This window comes from Condylostylus longicornis, unplaced genomic scaffold (genome assembly GCF_029603195.1).
Source record: "Condylostylus longicornis isolate FDR11 unplaced genomic scaffold, ASM2960319v2 ptg000040l, whole genome shotgun sequence".
Lineage (NCBI taxonomy): Eukaryota > Metazoa > Arthropoda > Insecta > Diptera > Dolichopodidae > Condylostylus > Condylostylus longicornis.
In genome coordinates, this window is record NW_026578009.1 from 5,193,969 (window position 1) to 5,212,371 (window position 18,403).

The 18,403-nt window shown below is 22.9% G+C and overlaps 1 protein-coding gene across 1 annotated transcript in view; it reads right to left on the reverse strand.

Annotated features, from left to right (window-relative positions):
- LOC129609542 (GATA-binding factor C) overlaps positions 1–18,403 on the reverse strand; it is a 212,315-nt gene that overhangs the window by 28,728 nt on the left and 165,184 nt on the right. The window contains exon 5 of the mRNA XM_055521515.1: positions 5,716–5,850. Coding sequence (XP_055377490.1) covers positions 5,716–5,850 — 135 coding nt within the window. The remainder of the gene's footprint in view (positions 1–5,715; positions 5,851–18,403) is intronic.

Sequence of the window (18,403 nt, forward strand, 5' to 3'; positions counted from 1 at the left end):
AAAAATTTATTACTAAATATTTTTTTTTTTTGAAAAAAAAAAAAGGGAGACAACAAAAATTTATATTTATTTTTATCCGTTATCCTTAAAATTTCATATATGTGTGTGTATATATATATATATATATATAGTAAATTCATATGCATATATGTACGGATGTGTTCATATGATTAAAAGTCAATTTTTCATTGTCAGCTTTGGAAAAAAAGAAAGAGCAAAATAACTATACAGAAATAAATAGAAAACCGATCAAAAAAGGATTTCAAAAGGATTAGATAACCTTTCAAATGAGATAAGAATAAAAGAAAATATAGAAAAAAAAACAATGAGTAAGAATGAAAATAAATAAGAAATCATTGTCAGCAATAAAATTAGAAAAAAAAAAGAATCTTCAATATATACTTATAGAATTCTAATACATATATGAAAGTACAGTACAACTTTTTTATTTGAAACTAGTTGTTTTGAATTAAAGGCTTTGAGTGACGAATACAAATATAACGATTACAAATACAAAATTATTTTATTTTAAATTTTTCATCCACTCAAAATTTTAATTCAAATATTAAAATATAACAATATATATATATATATATATTTTCCGAATTAAACCATTTATTTGAAGGTATACAGGTAATTATTTATTTATTTGAAGGTAAAAATTTTTGCTAAAATCGAATTTACAAAATATATAAGCTTAATTTATATATGAACTTTTTAAAAAATTAGCCTTTTCAAAATGTCGAAAGTTTAAAATAGGTTGTGTCTTTCTAATTCAAATACACATTTTACATCAAGGGTATTTTTTCTTAACAGTAGATTATTAAGTATATTTGAATTTACATGTAAGACATGTACTGTGTATTTTTACTCAATACTTGTAATTGTATACTCATGGCAACAGCCCGCACAATTAAGTAATTGTTTAAGGTACGAAAAATAATTTTAATATTAATGATGGTATAGAGCAATTAGTTTGAATTTTTATGTTTGAAAATAACAAAATTATAAGGTCCATGTTGGTTTTTTTTAATAGAATAATCAAATGTTATATTTTTTTTCATTCCATTATTGTTCTTCTCTAAAAAAATAACAAACAAATGGAATAAGGCGGAATATGTGTGGAATTTTAACTGTTAATAATTACTAATGAATTTGTGTTTCTGCGGCTTTACTGTGAAATTTTGATTTTCATTAATTTTCTAAAAAATTCATTGTTTTTCTTTCTAATATCGTAAAGGAAAATTATTAATTTTTTAATCTTAACTTTTCATGGGCAAGTAGTAAATTTATAATTCTTGTATAAGTTTTTTTTGTTTTCAATTTTCTCATAACCTTTAGAATTGATTTGATAGTACTTATATACAGACTTGTTCATGAAATATATATGTATGTGTATATAGGTATAATATGTATGAATGCATACTGTTCAGAACAGTAACAGGACCAGGAAAATAAGAAAATATTACAATAAATATTGCAATCTTGCTTATTTTTCCGATGTGATGAATATTTTTATATAAGAAATTCCTACCCTCTTTCATCATTTCTTAATACCCGAAAATATATTTAACACCCCCTTTATTTTTTTTTTTTAAAAGATCGTGGTAAGAGACAAAATATTGTTTTTTTTTTCTTAATTTTATTTAAACTCTCTCTTCTATTTCTACCAATAATAAATTTGTGTAATCAAGTGTGAAAATTAAAAAAAGAAAAACAAAAGAGAATAACTTATGTCATATGAATAAGAAAGTTAATACTACATATTATATATATATGTATGTATGTATTAGTATTTTATATAAGCATGTAAATAATCCTGTTAACATTATTATTGTCTTAAGGAACTATGAACACACGCAATATTTATTTCAAATTAAATTAATGCTCTAAATTGTGTATATGTATATGAAAACGTACATGTACATATATGTATATATTAGCTCGTGAATTTATATTTATATATTTTAAATGTGTTAACTTCTGCATCAATGAGTCGTACCTTATTATTATTATTATTATCTATTCATATTAAAAAAAAATATACAAGTAAATATTGTACGAGTGTGTATAGAGAAAAAAAAATCATAGCTATGTAGAAAAATTAAATCAACACATATGAACATGTGCATTTTAAAGATAAATAACAAAAAAAGAAATAATAAATAAGCAAAAGAAAAGAGAAGAAAGGATCTACTAAATAACAAGTAACAACAACAACAACAATAACAAACAAAACAACAACAAATAGATTTTATACATAAGAAATAGCAAAAAAAAAATTAATCTTTATATTTAATCTGCTTTTTTACTGTTATCTTTAACGTTGCACACTGCAGACAAAAATACAACTATAAAATAAAATCAAAGAAAAGAAGGTATACAACAACAACACCACTAATAATATAAAAGAAAAAGTAAAAAAGCAAAACAAAACGAATTAATGTACGTTTATCCTTTCAAAAAAGAAAAAAAAATCAAAAGAAAAGAAAACCAAAAAATTCTTAACCCTCTTAGAATTTCATATTTTATCTACAGTTATATATTTTTTTAACTTATATACTCTTACTTAGAGGGTAATAAAATAGATATCCATATTTTTCCTATCTCGTCGTACATTCATACAAGCAAACATTATTTAAAGTTATTATCGATTTGATAGCAAAAAACCCCGAAAAGAAATGAACACAACAGCCACTTGCACATCACACTTAACTATAATTCGTGTACATATATATCTAGCTTATATACTTGTAATCTGTTAGTATATATACATATATGCATTTTACAGTGGGGCCCAAAAATTTTTCTTTTATTATAATTTAGGCAATGTTTTCGGATAAAAGATTTTTACAAATTTCAGTTTCTATAACAATTTTCTTCTTCTCATTATTTCAATTAATTCTAGCTCATAATTATTAAATTTAATATAATAGACTGTAAGAAAGATGAATTTAACTCTAATTCAAATAAAACAATATCAAACAAATTTTAAAAATATTTCGCATTGAAATTAAAAAATATTATGTGATCAACACGTAACCGACCGCAATGTGTATATTATCTAGTTAAAAGAAAGTGTTATACAGACGATTATAAAAATATCTTTGAAAAATTTCTTTCCAATTTTAAGGGTGTTAGTAAGCTTTCAATTAATATATTTAGAAAAATGTAAATTTGGTTTTTTGTAGAGTTTTACTTGGTAACTATCCAAATTTCCTGAAACCCTTGCCGGTTAATTTCTATAACAACCAGGATTCAAATATCAAATTTCAAGAAATTCCATCAATTATTTCCTTATATATAATAAAAAGATTTAAATTCGGCCATCAAATCCGAGAGTTATGAGATAAACAATGTTATAAAGAAAATTAATGTAGCAGACGGAATATGAGGTTGTACTTAATTGGTTTGGAAAGTATTAGGATCTTAAAATTAATAAAATTATTAATTAAAAGAATTCTTAACTTTCAAAATTTCAACACTATCATAACAGCAGAAATAATTTTTGATCTCACTGTATTATTGAGCAAAATTTATATTACATTTATATAGGTAAGAACGTGTATGGTATTTTTACCGTTAACAAATGGTGAATTATAATGGTAAAGTAATCGTATTAGTAGTGAATAAAGTCAAAAAACAAAAATTTTTTTTTTTAACTAACTAACTGTAATTGATGGGTTAAGGGTATAAGCAAACTAACTTTTTAAGCCAAATTCTTTTTCTTGTTTGTTTCTTTTTAATTTTGTACGCATTCGAATTTTTAATGGTGTGTGAAATCGTTTTAGCGCTCAATGTTTTTTCTTTGTTGTTGTTGTTTTCTTTCTTTTTTTTTGTATTAACATTAAACTTATAGACAATAAATGCTTAAGTTGAAAGTTAAAAGATTTTGTTGTAGTTGATTTTTTACTTTCCTTTCTTTTTTTGCTGTTTGGTAGAAATTAGAAGAATTAATGAAAAGGATTCAGGAAAGGATATAATATGTTTATATATGAAAAGAAAATTTTCATATAGGGAAAAATAGAAAGAAAATTTTTTGCATAAATATTTTGCTGTTCATATTGTTATTCTTTTGGAATATAGTAGCGAAAAAAAAAATGTGCATTTCATTAATTGTATATAGGAAAAAAAATATGTATTAAATTAGGATATTAAACTCGAATTGCAAAAAAAAAAATGATTACAAAGAGGGTAAATTTACAATGTATAATTTCGAACAGTTTTGTATTTTTGCATAATATGTGTATGTGTAAAAACAGTCATAGAGCAAAGTTGAAAAATATAAATTTTAAAGGAAAATTGTGACTGTTGTTACAACTGCTTCTTAAGTATCGCTCGGCTTAAAGAGTATTCTCAGCAATTGTTGAAGGGAAATTTAAAATTAAATTAAATTTTTGTGGGGCACTGCTGTTTAAAAACTAAGAGCAATTTATCTTGAAATATAACATACATAGCTGCGAGATCCTGCAATTTATTTATTGTAGCATTTTTATCAGCATAGCTATTTTGCATTTTGTTTTTTTTTTTTTTTTAAGTAAATAATGAAATTTTAGGATTCTGAATATTTTAGGTCGTGTCGATGTTTTTCTAAATCATATATTTTACTAAACAAAGTCATAGAAAGAATGCGCAGTGTAATTTAGAATAAAGTATAATAGAGAGCACCTAAAAGTATGCAATTTTTTTTGGGAAATATTTTGTACAATTTTTGGTGTCAATTAATTTGTGAAAATTACTTTGAAACCCTATACAATGCATTATCTATCTTTTTAGTAATAATGTCACAATTGAAAATACTCTCTTAAAAATGTTACAAAAAGAGAATTCCCCCAACAATTCGCTTTTGCATGAGAGTAAATATTGTTTCTATAAATCAACTTAAAATTTTAAATTGACCGTAATTCATTTATGTTTTGTGTAATCATTGAAATTATTTGAGTAACTTTTTTCTTATACTTTTGCACTAAACTGCACATAACTTAACTGAGAACATATTTTTCTGTTAACTTAATACATTTTTAATTTTACACTGCTATAAACTCTTTGATTTTGAACATGCTTTTAATATTTCCGTTTGTTTTGATATTTATGAGTCCTTATATTTATTTTTTTTTGTTTTTCTAAAATTTAATTCGATTTTCTTATGCAATCGGAAACTGTAAATTTTTATTACATTTAGTATGTTGGTAGTACTCTTTGGTTTTTTGCTTAAATGGTTGCATTTTTAATTTTATATGTGAAACACAAGGAATAAATTAATTTATTGAAAATGGAGGTTGTAAGGAGTAAAAACAAGTAATAATAGAAGGGTTACTCGAATATTAATTTGAACATTTTATGGATTACCTAGTAAACAGTAGGATATGAGACTAAAAAAATGGTTGTTTTAGTGGAAAATTTCTCTAATTGGTGTTTTGTATATGACGTAAAAACTTGTATTTCTATGCTTGTAAGAAATTCAAAATAATTTTGAGTAAAATTATGTTACAATGAATTGAACTTCAAATAAATTTTTTGCAATATAATTTTAAAATGTTTGTTCAGTAGCAATTGTTATATAGGTTGATGTATGATTAATAATTTCATTAATGTTTTCATATATCCGACGGATTTATTATCCGTCGGATTACGAGAGGATCTTTTTTAGTATTTAAGACTAAGTCATAATTAAATAGTCTGATAATTTATAATTTAAATTTAAAATATACTTACATTATGTAACTTATAATAAAGGCCACAAGCATTACACACTGGTTCACCGCTAGCATTCCTTCGCCAGAGTGTTGTTGTGGTAGTCTTACAGTTTGCACACGATGTCCCCGCACGTTTCGCAGCGCTCTGAAGTGACTGCAAGGTCAGAATTTTGAAAAGAAAAAAAAAAGTTCACAATAATTATAAATGTAGGGATAATTTTATTTTTATATATAAAAATTAAAAGCCTCCAAATGTACTCAATGTTGAACTATATATACGGAATAGAGAAAATTAAAATTTATTAATTAGGGAATAGTTTTCAAATTTTTCATTAATTTCAATAATATACAGCTGAAAATTTATGTTGAATATTTATTTTGAATTTTCTTCCCACCTCCAAATAATCTAAAAAATTGATTTATTCAATTGAAATTGTTTTTGGGAGTTCGCGTATGGGAAAGTGAAATGATTAAAAAATTTAAAATTTTATCAGAAAAAAGAGAAGTATACAAAAGTATTCTGCAACTTACTTTAACTAATTTTAAAAACATTGTGATTATTAAGAAATAAAGTATTATTACATTTTTTTCTTGTACCCATGTTAATAATCAAAATTTGAAATTATCGTTCAATTGGCGAATATTTTTGTAATACATATATGTAATAGAAATGATCTTTTCTAAAAAAATATGAAATAATTTTAGTTTACTTCATGTTTAGGATAAATGCAGAGGCCGTCGGCTTTTTATCGCATCTAACAAAAATTATAAATTTGATTGTAATTAATTTCATAAAAAAACTTTTATATTCAGCATTTAGTATAACAATTTAACGTATATTTCATAAACAATATAACACATTTAAACATAATATGAAACCTTGTTCCATATATTTTGTATTGCAGATTGTGAATACAAATGAATGATTCTTAGCAAAGGGAAACGAATTGAAAGGCAAAAAATTTGAACGTAAATTCTTCTTCAAAATGGTATCGAATTAGTTTCTGTAAGGTAAATTTTATTACAACAAATCAAAAGTTTTTAAAATTCTTTTAATTATATTTGAATTTTTATAATTAGTTTGTTAAATATTTTCAAAATGATATGACAATGGTATGACGATGATTATTATGCTTTTTTTTGAATATATATATATATATATATATATATATATATATATCTATATATATAGGCATATTTTCTTTAAAACGTTAAATTGGTCAGTGCTGGAGCTGTTAAGACCAGGAGGAGGAGAAGGCGGTAGCTGATATCCTTCACTTATGTCCAGTTTTGGCAGGAAAAAGGCGGAAACGCCTTAGTTCATTTTTTTTACACTACTACGAATCTGGCGAATGTAAATGTCAGGGGCCTTAACCGGTTTCTGAAAAGTTCGGGCTGGTTCTCGTGAGGGTGGTGAATTTTGTGGATTCAATCATAACATTCAATTCAGGTCTATAAGTACCTCACGGTAGCCGCGTTGATCTAACCTAATCTAATTTAAAATGTAATATAACACTCTTATTTCGAGAGTATTTCTTTAATAAATATAAAAATATAAAAATAACATCGAAAAATTAAAAAAGTGTTAGATAATTTACTTTTAAAAACAAAACATTTTATAATTTAATGTAATTTATAAAAATGCACATAAAAAACTGTGCAAATTTTAATTAAAATAAAATAGAGCAATCAAATTAACAGGGGATTTATCAGAATATTGAATAATATAGGGAAGTGTATTAAGTCGAATATAATTTATGCATAAATCAATTTTTAAATCATTATCTCACCGCAGAAATTTTTCTAGACTATTTGTTATAAATTGTCATATGCATATATGTGCATTTTGTTAAGAAAAACAAAAATTCTATTCGATGATGGTACCAATGCCCCCATTAAGTATTTCCTTTTTCATTTTAAAATAAGAAATTTTAATTGAAATATTAAAAATTTAAAATTTCTGCTATATATAAGATCTATTTCTTCATATATAAGATCTGAAATTGTGCGCCATTATATGTAGTTGTGTGCCATCATAGTTGCCAATATGGCTCATATAATATTAAAAATTAAAATTTTATTTAATGAAAAACAAATTTTTTTTAATAGTTTTTCTTTTTTTTTTTTTAATTTAAAAATTATTTTAATTAAAAATTTTTTTTATTTATTTATTAATTTAAGTATGGCGAGAATAAGATTTTTTTATTATGTGCATCTCCAGTTTTTTTTTATGAAAATAAAAATTAATGGATTTTTTTTTTCATCAACCAAAAGCAAATAACCACCGTCTTTTATAGTGCATGGCAATTTTTTTTTTGTTATTATTTATTAAAATATTAATTTAAAAACTTGAGGAGGAAAATAAGAAAAAACTTTTTTAAACAACAATTTTTTTTTTCTTCAACTCAATTAATAATAAAATAATATTTATATTTTCATCTTATAAATAAATTATTTGAAAAAAATTCTTGTATGTACCAACAAAGATGAATGTTTTTCGCGCATAATATTTTTATTTTATTTTGTGAAACAAATAGATTATATAATATAGAGAGTGTTTAATATATGAAGGGTAGAAATATTATGAAAATTTATTTTCTTAAATATTCTAATATATATATATAAAATGTATTTAAGAATATTATATACATGATATATACTGTTTAATCCTGATGAATGATTATGATATAATCAAGAAAAAAAAAAGGGAATTTCATTTTAAAATGAGAAAGAGAAAATTGCCGTCGGGATTTTTTATTAAAATAAATACGAGTATGCATATATACATAATATAATCATAAATCTACTCAATAGAACACTATTATTATTGTGTGTATATAACATAATTATTATTTTTAAGAGTACTAGTAGATGCTACCAATCTGTATTTAGATGTATTCATATATAAAATACAAGCAGCTCTATATTATATAATGAACTATAATTCATCTCATCTACAGTTGTTCTATTATCTTTTTAAATCTATAAACTTAAATATATAAGTGAAAACATTATACATATAGAATATTTAATATGAGTATAAAGTATGAGACTCGTACATCATTTATTTTTCTTTTCCTTCTACTTCTTCTTTTCTATACATTTTTGTTTATTATTATTATTTATTCTATTATTTTTTTTTTTTTATAACTAAACTCAAAGCTTTCAACAAACATAAACTTTTCAACATTATAGTTATTTTTCTTCTTATACATACAATATTATTTTTCACTATTCTAACTCTGATATTCATATACAAAGTATATATTTACATATGTATATTGTACATTAATATGAGGGTATATGTATATACCGGAACATGATTTTTAAATACTTATACATACAAACATATATAAAATTTATAGACATATTATATGGAATGCCCTCATATTGAGGTGAGGTGAATATGAAGAAAATATATAAAAAAAAAAACAGGAAAATTAAAAAAAAAAATTGTAATTTTTTTTTTTTTTTTGACAAGGAAGTCAATAAACGTTAAAATTATGAAAATATTTGTATTAAAAGATAAGAAGGTTGATAATTATCATTCTTTATCTAAAATTGTATTAATATTTATATATATATATATATATTTGCTTGTACTTATTTTAATGTACAGAGACGGTTAGGTCAGGTACTACATTAAGTATATATAAAGTATGCAATATAAATTTTCAGTATATATAAAATGAGGAAAAAAATATGTTAGTATGTTTGTTTATGAACAATTGGAATTAAAATTTTTTTTCGTATATTTTCGCACCTATAAAAATAGATTTAAATAATTTCGAAAATATATTTTATATGCGTGATTTATCAAAAATTTGTTTTTGGGTTCGGTATGATTTGTATTGGAATTTTAAAAGTTTTTAATTCAAGTTAGTTATTTTAGATGTTTGATGTTATTTGAGGGAACTGAACTAATGATATTCAATAAATATTATAGAATTTTGATGGTTGAGCTTCAGTAATTCAGTACATTAGAGTTCATTTACAAGTATACAATAGTAAATTTTATTGTATTCCTGAATGAAAATATGTTGGAGTAAAGTGTTTTTTTTTTCCATAAGAATGAAGCCAATTTTTCTTTATTATCAAAGATACTACGAGTATAACATGTATTTAGCATTTTTAATCAAATTTCGTGCAATTTTAAGAATAAGACACAATTTTCACAAAAATTTATTAAAAAAATTGAGGCGAAACTTGTTTTAGCAAAGAAGAACTTCGTGAAAAATAAAATTGTGAATAACAAAATCTTATTGGTTGTTATTTAATTTGCTAGAGAAATGCCGGAACTAATATTATTATGATAATAATAGAGAAAATTTCAAGTTTTAAAAATTTTATGAAAAATATACAAAATTATTTTTGTATAACAGTCTTCCCTTTACTTTTCCTAAATGTATATATAATGAATGAAGATATTTTAAAATTTGAAGAAACTCTTCTCAATTTGTATGACACTTTTATTTTTGTTATACATATTTATTTTAAATGTGTAATAAACTTAGTTAAGTTAAGTTTAACTAAAATCGATGTATAAATGAATAAGATTTACAAGAGCTTTATAACAGAATTGAATTTTTTCTGATTGTAGTAATTTAATACTATGTATATGTGTATAATATATAATAAATTCGCGGTATATGACTACCTATTATTTATGGTATAAAGAGAACTGAACGTGTGTATGTAATAAAGGTGTAAATTATAAACGAAATGACGATACTTGTATTAACTACATAAATTTTTTATTCAAGTATGACGTGTATTATTTTAATGATGTTAACATTTAAAATTGATATTTATTATTTTATGGCTTGCCTTTCATTGATACGTACATATTTGATTGTATACGTATATTTATATGCATGTATTTGTGTGAAAAAATTAATGTGTGTGCCATGTGAAAAATCATTAAAAAAAAAATTACTTTTTTTGTATAATAATACTAAGTATAAAGTTGTAAACGGCTTAATTTTTTTTTAATGAAAAAGTTAAGTGCAGATTCAAGTATTTATTAATAGAATAGAATACCTTTATATTTAAGTTTAAAATATTTATAGTGACGCTTCTTTTTTAGCACTTTTCCACAAAAAATTTTTGAAAAAAAGTGTTTATTCGTTTCACTCTGTCCGTCCGTTCGTGTGTCAGTTTTATAAAACTTCTACACCCTTGAAGATAGAAATTTATACGCACTTAGATCTCTGCTAGAAACTTATTTCCGCAAAAAAAAAAATGTTTACCTATATCCCTCCCTCTAAAAGTTATAATAAAAAGTTAAATTTCGCCAATGCAGAAAAGTAGTGCCTACTTACCATAATTGAACTTTAAAAAAATGTCTGTTAAAATTTAACATACTCCGTTTTTTGCAAATTTTTGATATCGTATTTCTTCTAGACCGTATAGAATATAGCAGTCTGACACGTTTGTTTTGAAATTGGAAAATATTCTTTGAATACCATTCAGAAATTTTTAATAATTTTTCTGATTTAAATTTTTTGCAATGAATTCTATTCATTACCCAACGAATTATTATACACCATTTCGAATTGAATATTATCATTTTGCTATTAATAACGCATTCAGTCGCATAAAATAAGATTTTTGAGAGTCAATGTTATGCAGTTCCGAAAATTTTAATTTTCTTTATACTTTATATGTTAAGAAGAAGACGAAGCAATTGATTCGGAACATTAAGGCATGCAATAGTGTTGTAAAACGAATTGTCATGCTAAGTGTACACAATAATACACAATAATTTTGGGCTTAACTGTTTAATAATTCTAAAAAATAATAAATAAGACAATTGAAAATTAATTTTAAAATATTAAATTTTAGTTGAAATTGTTTTTATTTTAAATTTCAAAATAAATTATTCAAAATAATTTTAATTATAAGAATTTATTTTTAAATTTTATACGTAATGATTGAAATAAAAGTATGGAATGTAGTAGGTTCTACTACGCTTAGCTCATTACAAATGTTCATATTAAATTCAAAACAAAACCTAATTTAATTTCCAAATCATACTTGTATAAATCGAAACAAAAAAATTAATCCGACTCTGATTAAAACTTATAATTGTGTTTAAAAGTATACATACATACATGTGTATGTAATCGCATATATACATACATTTTATTTACATATGTACACTTTATAATGTTGAGATTAATATTTTAATATATTTGTACAGACTTTTTATAAATAAAATAAAAAATAACATAATAAAAGACAAGAAGCAGAACAATAAAAAAAAAAAAGAAAAAGGAACATAAGCGAGGATAATATATAGGAAAAGTCGAAAGCTCTTCTAATTTCTTTTCACTTTGATGTTAGAAAAATATTTTTTTCCATTTATTTCAAATATTTTTTTGGTTTTCATTTTTATTATACTATATTATTCATAGTAAACAAAACATACAAAATATATTAAATATTCATATATATATATATAATATATACATAATAATGTATGTATGTATGTATACTTTCACATTTATATTCTGTACATGTATAAGTCCTAAAATAATAAAGAAAGATAGGAAAGAAATAAAATGAGAAAAAGTGATAAATATATGTATATATATATATATATATATATATATTTTGTTATAATATAATACGGCGCAATGTCCTTTGAAATCAAGATATGATGGTTTAATAAAAATGAGAGTCATCTCATTTAAGAAGATGTTTACTTTTTATCTTAAAAGCTATAAATTTTAAATGCATTTTTCCACTATGTATTTATATGTATATACCCATATTTCAAATTATATGGTATATAATATGTGTTTGTATAATATAGTTGATTTTGTTGCTAGGATTGCTTTTTATTGTTGTTGCTATATTATTACCGTCGTCTTCGTTGTCGTCGTCATCATCATCGTAAGCGTATTATCTGTAACCCATAATATACCTAGGATGATTTTATTTTTTTTTATTTTTATTTTTCTATATTATACAATATATTTTTTTTTTTTTGTCAGATTCAAAGGATCTTTTTACTCTATTTTAATGTTTTTTTTTTCTTTCCCCTTTTTAGATTTTTTTTTTCCTATACTTTTATTATCGTACTATAGCTTAGATTTTTGTAAGATAAGCAGGAGAGCAAAAAAATATTAAAATGTATATATATTATGTACATATATTATTACATACCTTTGCACATAAGTATAAATTGTCGGATAAAAATGAAAAAAAAAAAAAAATACAAGTATAAAAATAAAACAGGGAATCCTGTACATTGTACACAATAATCAGAAAAAAATCTGAAAAAATCAGAATAAAATTTTTAGATCTGGTGTACAGCAATTTCTCTTGTTATTGTACTTTATAAACTATATACATACATACATACTTATAGAACTCAATTATAATATTGTGTGTTGTACTGTATATTGTGTGTATACTGACATGACAGTGGTGCTTCTGTACAGAAATCAGGGCGTGGTATATTATTATCGATGTTGCCGTTGTTTAAGGATTTTTTTTGTTATACAAAATTTAATGTGTGTATGAATGTATGTATGTAGGTAGAAAAATAACATTATATTTTTCTTCTCAATGTTTTTGATTTTATTCTTCTGCCTTTATTTTGTTTTTGTTTTTTTACCCAACTTTTATTTTGATATTTCATTTTCTCTTTTTTCTTTACAAAAAAAAAAAAAATATTTTTTTTGTAGTATGTTTGTATGTATGGCTATATTGTATGTATATGAGATATTTTTGAGTGAAATTATATATGGGTTGATAATATATATATTTACATACAGTCGTAAATATATATTTAATTTTAGTTTGTATATAAATATAGTGAGGTTGCTAAGGTACATTTTTCAAAGTCACGTGATTGGTCGTTATTTACCCTTAAAAAATGTTTAAGAAAAACAATGAAAATATACACAGAAAAAAACGAAATTAATTTTTTATTTTTATTTTGCTATTCTTGGGTTGGGAGAACAAATAAATAAAATAAATAAACAGTTATACTTATATAAAGTAAATATAATATGTTTATATAGACGTATAACAAAGAGAGCGTATAAATATGTAAAATTAAATAATAAATAAAGAAATTCTATATAAACATACATATTTATTTTAATATTACATACATATTTACATGATATATTACATAATATATTCATATACCTAAACACATGTTATACATACATACGTATGCATATGGGGTGTATGAATTTATAAATAAAGTTCTAAAATTAAATACAAATATAATTATATTATATTATATGCATTTAATATATATACATATATATAATGGGCATATTATTTTTGTAAAAATATTGAGCTAAAAAGGAAACCCAAGTGTATAATTTTTATTTTGATATCATAATCGATCTAAAAATTATAACAATTATTACAATCCATAACAGATAATCTTAAAATATTTATACCAAAGTATATGTGTTTGTAAATATATGTTTGTATATTTAACTAGATTTATTTAATTTAGTAAGTATGTACATATATACATATGAATTTAAATTATATAGTACATTCACATATTATGATAACAGTATATATTTGTAAATTACATAAAGAAATTTAATTTGTTCGATTTAAACGCTCATTGAAAGGCGAATTGTGTAGGAAATTTGGAACGATTTTGGAATAAGAATTATTGCAAAACGATTGGCTTTAAAAATCAAGTTCATATTTTCGGTTACTCATATTGTTTATGATATTAAATAAGGTATGTTTGTCGTGTGGCAAAGCGTATTCTAAACAAATTAAAAAAAAAAAATCTATAAATGTTAAATTATATATGAGTTTAATCAAAGTTTGTGTTGAAAATTAAAAATTTTTCATTTAATTAATGTACAGTACATAATTTTGTATGCTATATACAGTACACGTATAATGTGTATGTTACTAGTAATTGTACACAATTCTCGACATGCATACAATAATTTTGTAAATTATTATGATATTATAAATTTGGAAACTACGAGTACACAAAATTTTATCCGAAAACTAATATTACCAATTTGGTTTATTTACATATCCTTATTTCCCATTATTTCAATTTCGTATAACATATTATGCGAAAATATTTTTCATAATTCAGATTATTATTTCTTAAAGGATTTTCTATATAAGACAAAAATTTGTTTACGAAGTCATTAAATGTAAATTGAGTTGTGAGAACATACATTTTTGGTGTTGCATTAAAATTTTTAAAACGCGAAAAATATGCAGAAATTGTTTGCGCACTAAACGATGATCAAAACCATACACAACCATTATAGCTACTAAAATTACTAAAATTTTAGAATATAGAAATTTGAAGATATAATTTGAAGAATATGATTTTTTACAATAATTTTGTACACAAAAAATTGAATAAAGTACAGTTGAATCTAGATAAGGCGCACTTTAATACAAAGATCATTGTATCATACAATAGAAATTATTTTTAATGTTGTGTGAGCCTTCTAACAAAAATCTTTTAGGAATGAAATTCGGATTTGTCGTGTACAGTATTGCATTGGGTTTTTCTGAATTTTGCTCTTCAACTTAGTGTATGCTCGCTAATACTAATGGAATAAGACTTTTTTTAAGTATAGAAATATTGACAAATCATTTTTATTCAAATGAGAGTAGAATATCTATATAAGAGAGCAAATATGAGAGTAGAATATCTATATAAATATGAAGATTCTATAATAACTGCTAGAAATAGTGTTAAGAATATTAAGAGGTTAGAAAAAAGAATAATTAAGAATTTCAATTTTGCATTTTATATTTGTTTATATAGATGTTTTATATACTAATTTACATATATATATAAAGAAAGTTTTAATATGTAATTAAATAATTTGTAAAACATTTTCTTCTATATAGAAAAACATTCTTAAATCTGTACACTTTAAATAACAAATTTCGTGTGTACTTTTATTCATAGATAATAATTTATGAAGATTTTATTTTAATTTTAGAGATATTCCTCCTGTATAAAACACATATACATTGTATATATTTTATATATATAAATCTACAAACTGTAACTAAACATTTATGGCGTTATTAAATAAAAATAATGTGAATAGGCGCACATCTAAGATTTTTTTTCCTATTCATTGTATTTTGTATTGTATGTGCGTATACCATAAAAGCAAATATTTAACATTCAAATTTTTTTTTGTATTTTACATAAAAATACACACTTATTCATTCGCTTATTTATATTAGATGTAAGTGTAGGGAGAATTTTTATTTTCAATTTCATTGTATTAAGTTTGCGTTAATATTAAAATACTCGTTATACCGTATACAATACATATTTTAGGCCCATCAATATAAATTTTTTAATGTTAATATTATATTATGTCATATTTTAATGTCTGCCGCAAAAAAATAAAGAAATAATCTTAGGCTTAGACGCACTATTTTTTACACTTTAGATAATAATTTGTTATATTTTGTAAGCATATTAAAATGAAGTCAAATGTTATAAGGCTATGTTTATTATATGTGCATAATTTGTATAAATTTAATAATGAGAAGTATAAATTGTTATTGCTTTATTATTTTTTTATTTACCTATATAGTTACAGCGTTTAACTTGAATAAACACTCAGAAGAGAATTTAAGATTTTTATGTCATTTCTTTTGATTAAAAAAAAATTAAGGCTTGTACGAGTATATGCTTTGTATTTCGAAAATTGATTTGATTTTGGTTTTTATCCATAATTAACAAAAAAAATCGGTTTTCGATTCATGGCTCGCCATGATTGCTATTGCATATTTATGGGCGGGATGAAAATTTTAGGTGCCTCTTATCTATAAGAGAAATTAAATGAATCTCTATACTTTAGACGCTATACTCTAAATTTTAATACTTTGCTAAGGATTCACTGAAGTGTCAAATCAGAAATTTTTTAAATGCAATTTATTTGGAGTTTAGATATTTGTTTTAACAAAGTAAAACATAAATGATGAATTAAACGGGTTGTAAAAATTATAGGCAAGGCAGATCATTTTAAAGCGGGTACACAAACCAATTTATCTGATACAATGTGAATTTTTGTAAAATAGGTTCAACATTTTAAATAAATACATCTAAATTTTTTCTTATTGTTCCTAAAATTTTGTAATATTCACGAACTGAGTTCTTCCATTAAAAGTATTTCGAGCGAAGATTTTATTTTAAAGTAAGCATACTTGAGAATTTTCAATATTCAAAATTTAACTCGTTTTTGTTAAACGAAAACTATATGTTTACATAATTGTATAAACATTTTTTTGGGAAACCCCTATTTAATACATATTCGAATGAATTTATAATAGCTTGTAAGAATCTTAACATATAGATTAATAGAGCAGAAATTTTTTCTCTATTCGAATTTCTAAGAAAAATATTAAAAAAAAAATTTCACACCAATTGTACTGAATCGCTCCAAAATTGTTAAATTACAAAATTAATAGATTCATACTAATAATTTTGACTCAATTTAACGGGGAAAACTTTTATAATCAGCACAAGGCAACATTTTTTTAAAATTAAATTTCTAAAGAACAATTAAGCATAGATTTGCTATACTCATCAATAATATGGCCAAAAACAATTTCATAACCTGCATGAACAATGAACACTTTATAGACGTATAGACAATCTAAACAAAATAAGAATTCATTTTATGTAGGATTTATTCAAATTATTCAAATAAGGATAATAACAAATGAATACTTATATATAGATAAACTATAATGCCAAGCTAAAATTTATTAAAAAAAAATTTCTATACTACTTTATTTCCTTTGAATGACATATGAATTGCGATTTGATTTTCCAAAATAAATGTAAAAATAACAACAACAACAAACATTTATTTGAATATTTTAGAGAGTATTAATAAAAAAAAAAAAAAGGGGTGTGACAGATGTTTTATTTGAAAATAAAGAAAATGCTAGAATTGAATATAAGTTTTCGGTCGGCATTATACATACATACATACATACAAATATGTTATGTAGATATTTTTTGTTTTTATTCTCGTTACTTTTATTTTTTTGTTTTTCAAAAATGCCGGTCGCCGCTCTATAGGTGGTTGATGTAATAATTCAAAATTTTTATCCCTTATTTGGTATTTCAATGTAGACACCATTTGTAGACACTATAATATACTTAATTTGCCGGTTACAATTTTTATAAAATTTTTGAATACATACACGTATACATGTAGGTTCAATATATAGACAAGAATATATATATACACATTTAATATAAAAAATATGCTGAGTATTTCAATTTTAAGCGCCTTTTTAGATGTTTTTTTTTGTTATTTTTAAAGCGCCTTTTAAACGGTAGTGTTAGGTAATAAATTAGTTACAAAAAAAAGTGTTACTTGTACTTAAGTGTTACTATATACATATATGTATATGCTTGTATGTAAATTATTTTCATTTAAATAAAAATTATGTACTGTCACTTTTAGAGTGACAATTATTTTCGATATGTGGTTGATTTTGTTAGTTGGTTTCGTCGTTTTTATATTTGTATTTTTATTGTTAATGATTTATACTTAAAGTACAGTGATCGAATTTTATTTTTTTGGTCATAACGTAGGAATAACTGAATAAATTTTAATATAATATATAGAATGTAATTTAAAATTTCAAATATATTTACATATACAAACATGTATACCTATTTGAATTTTAAATTATTTGTT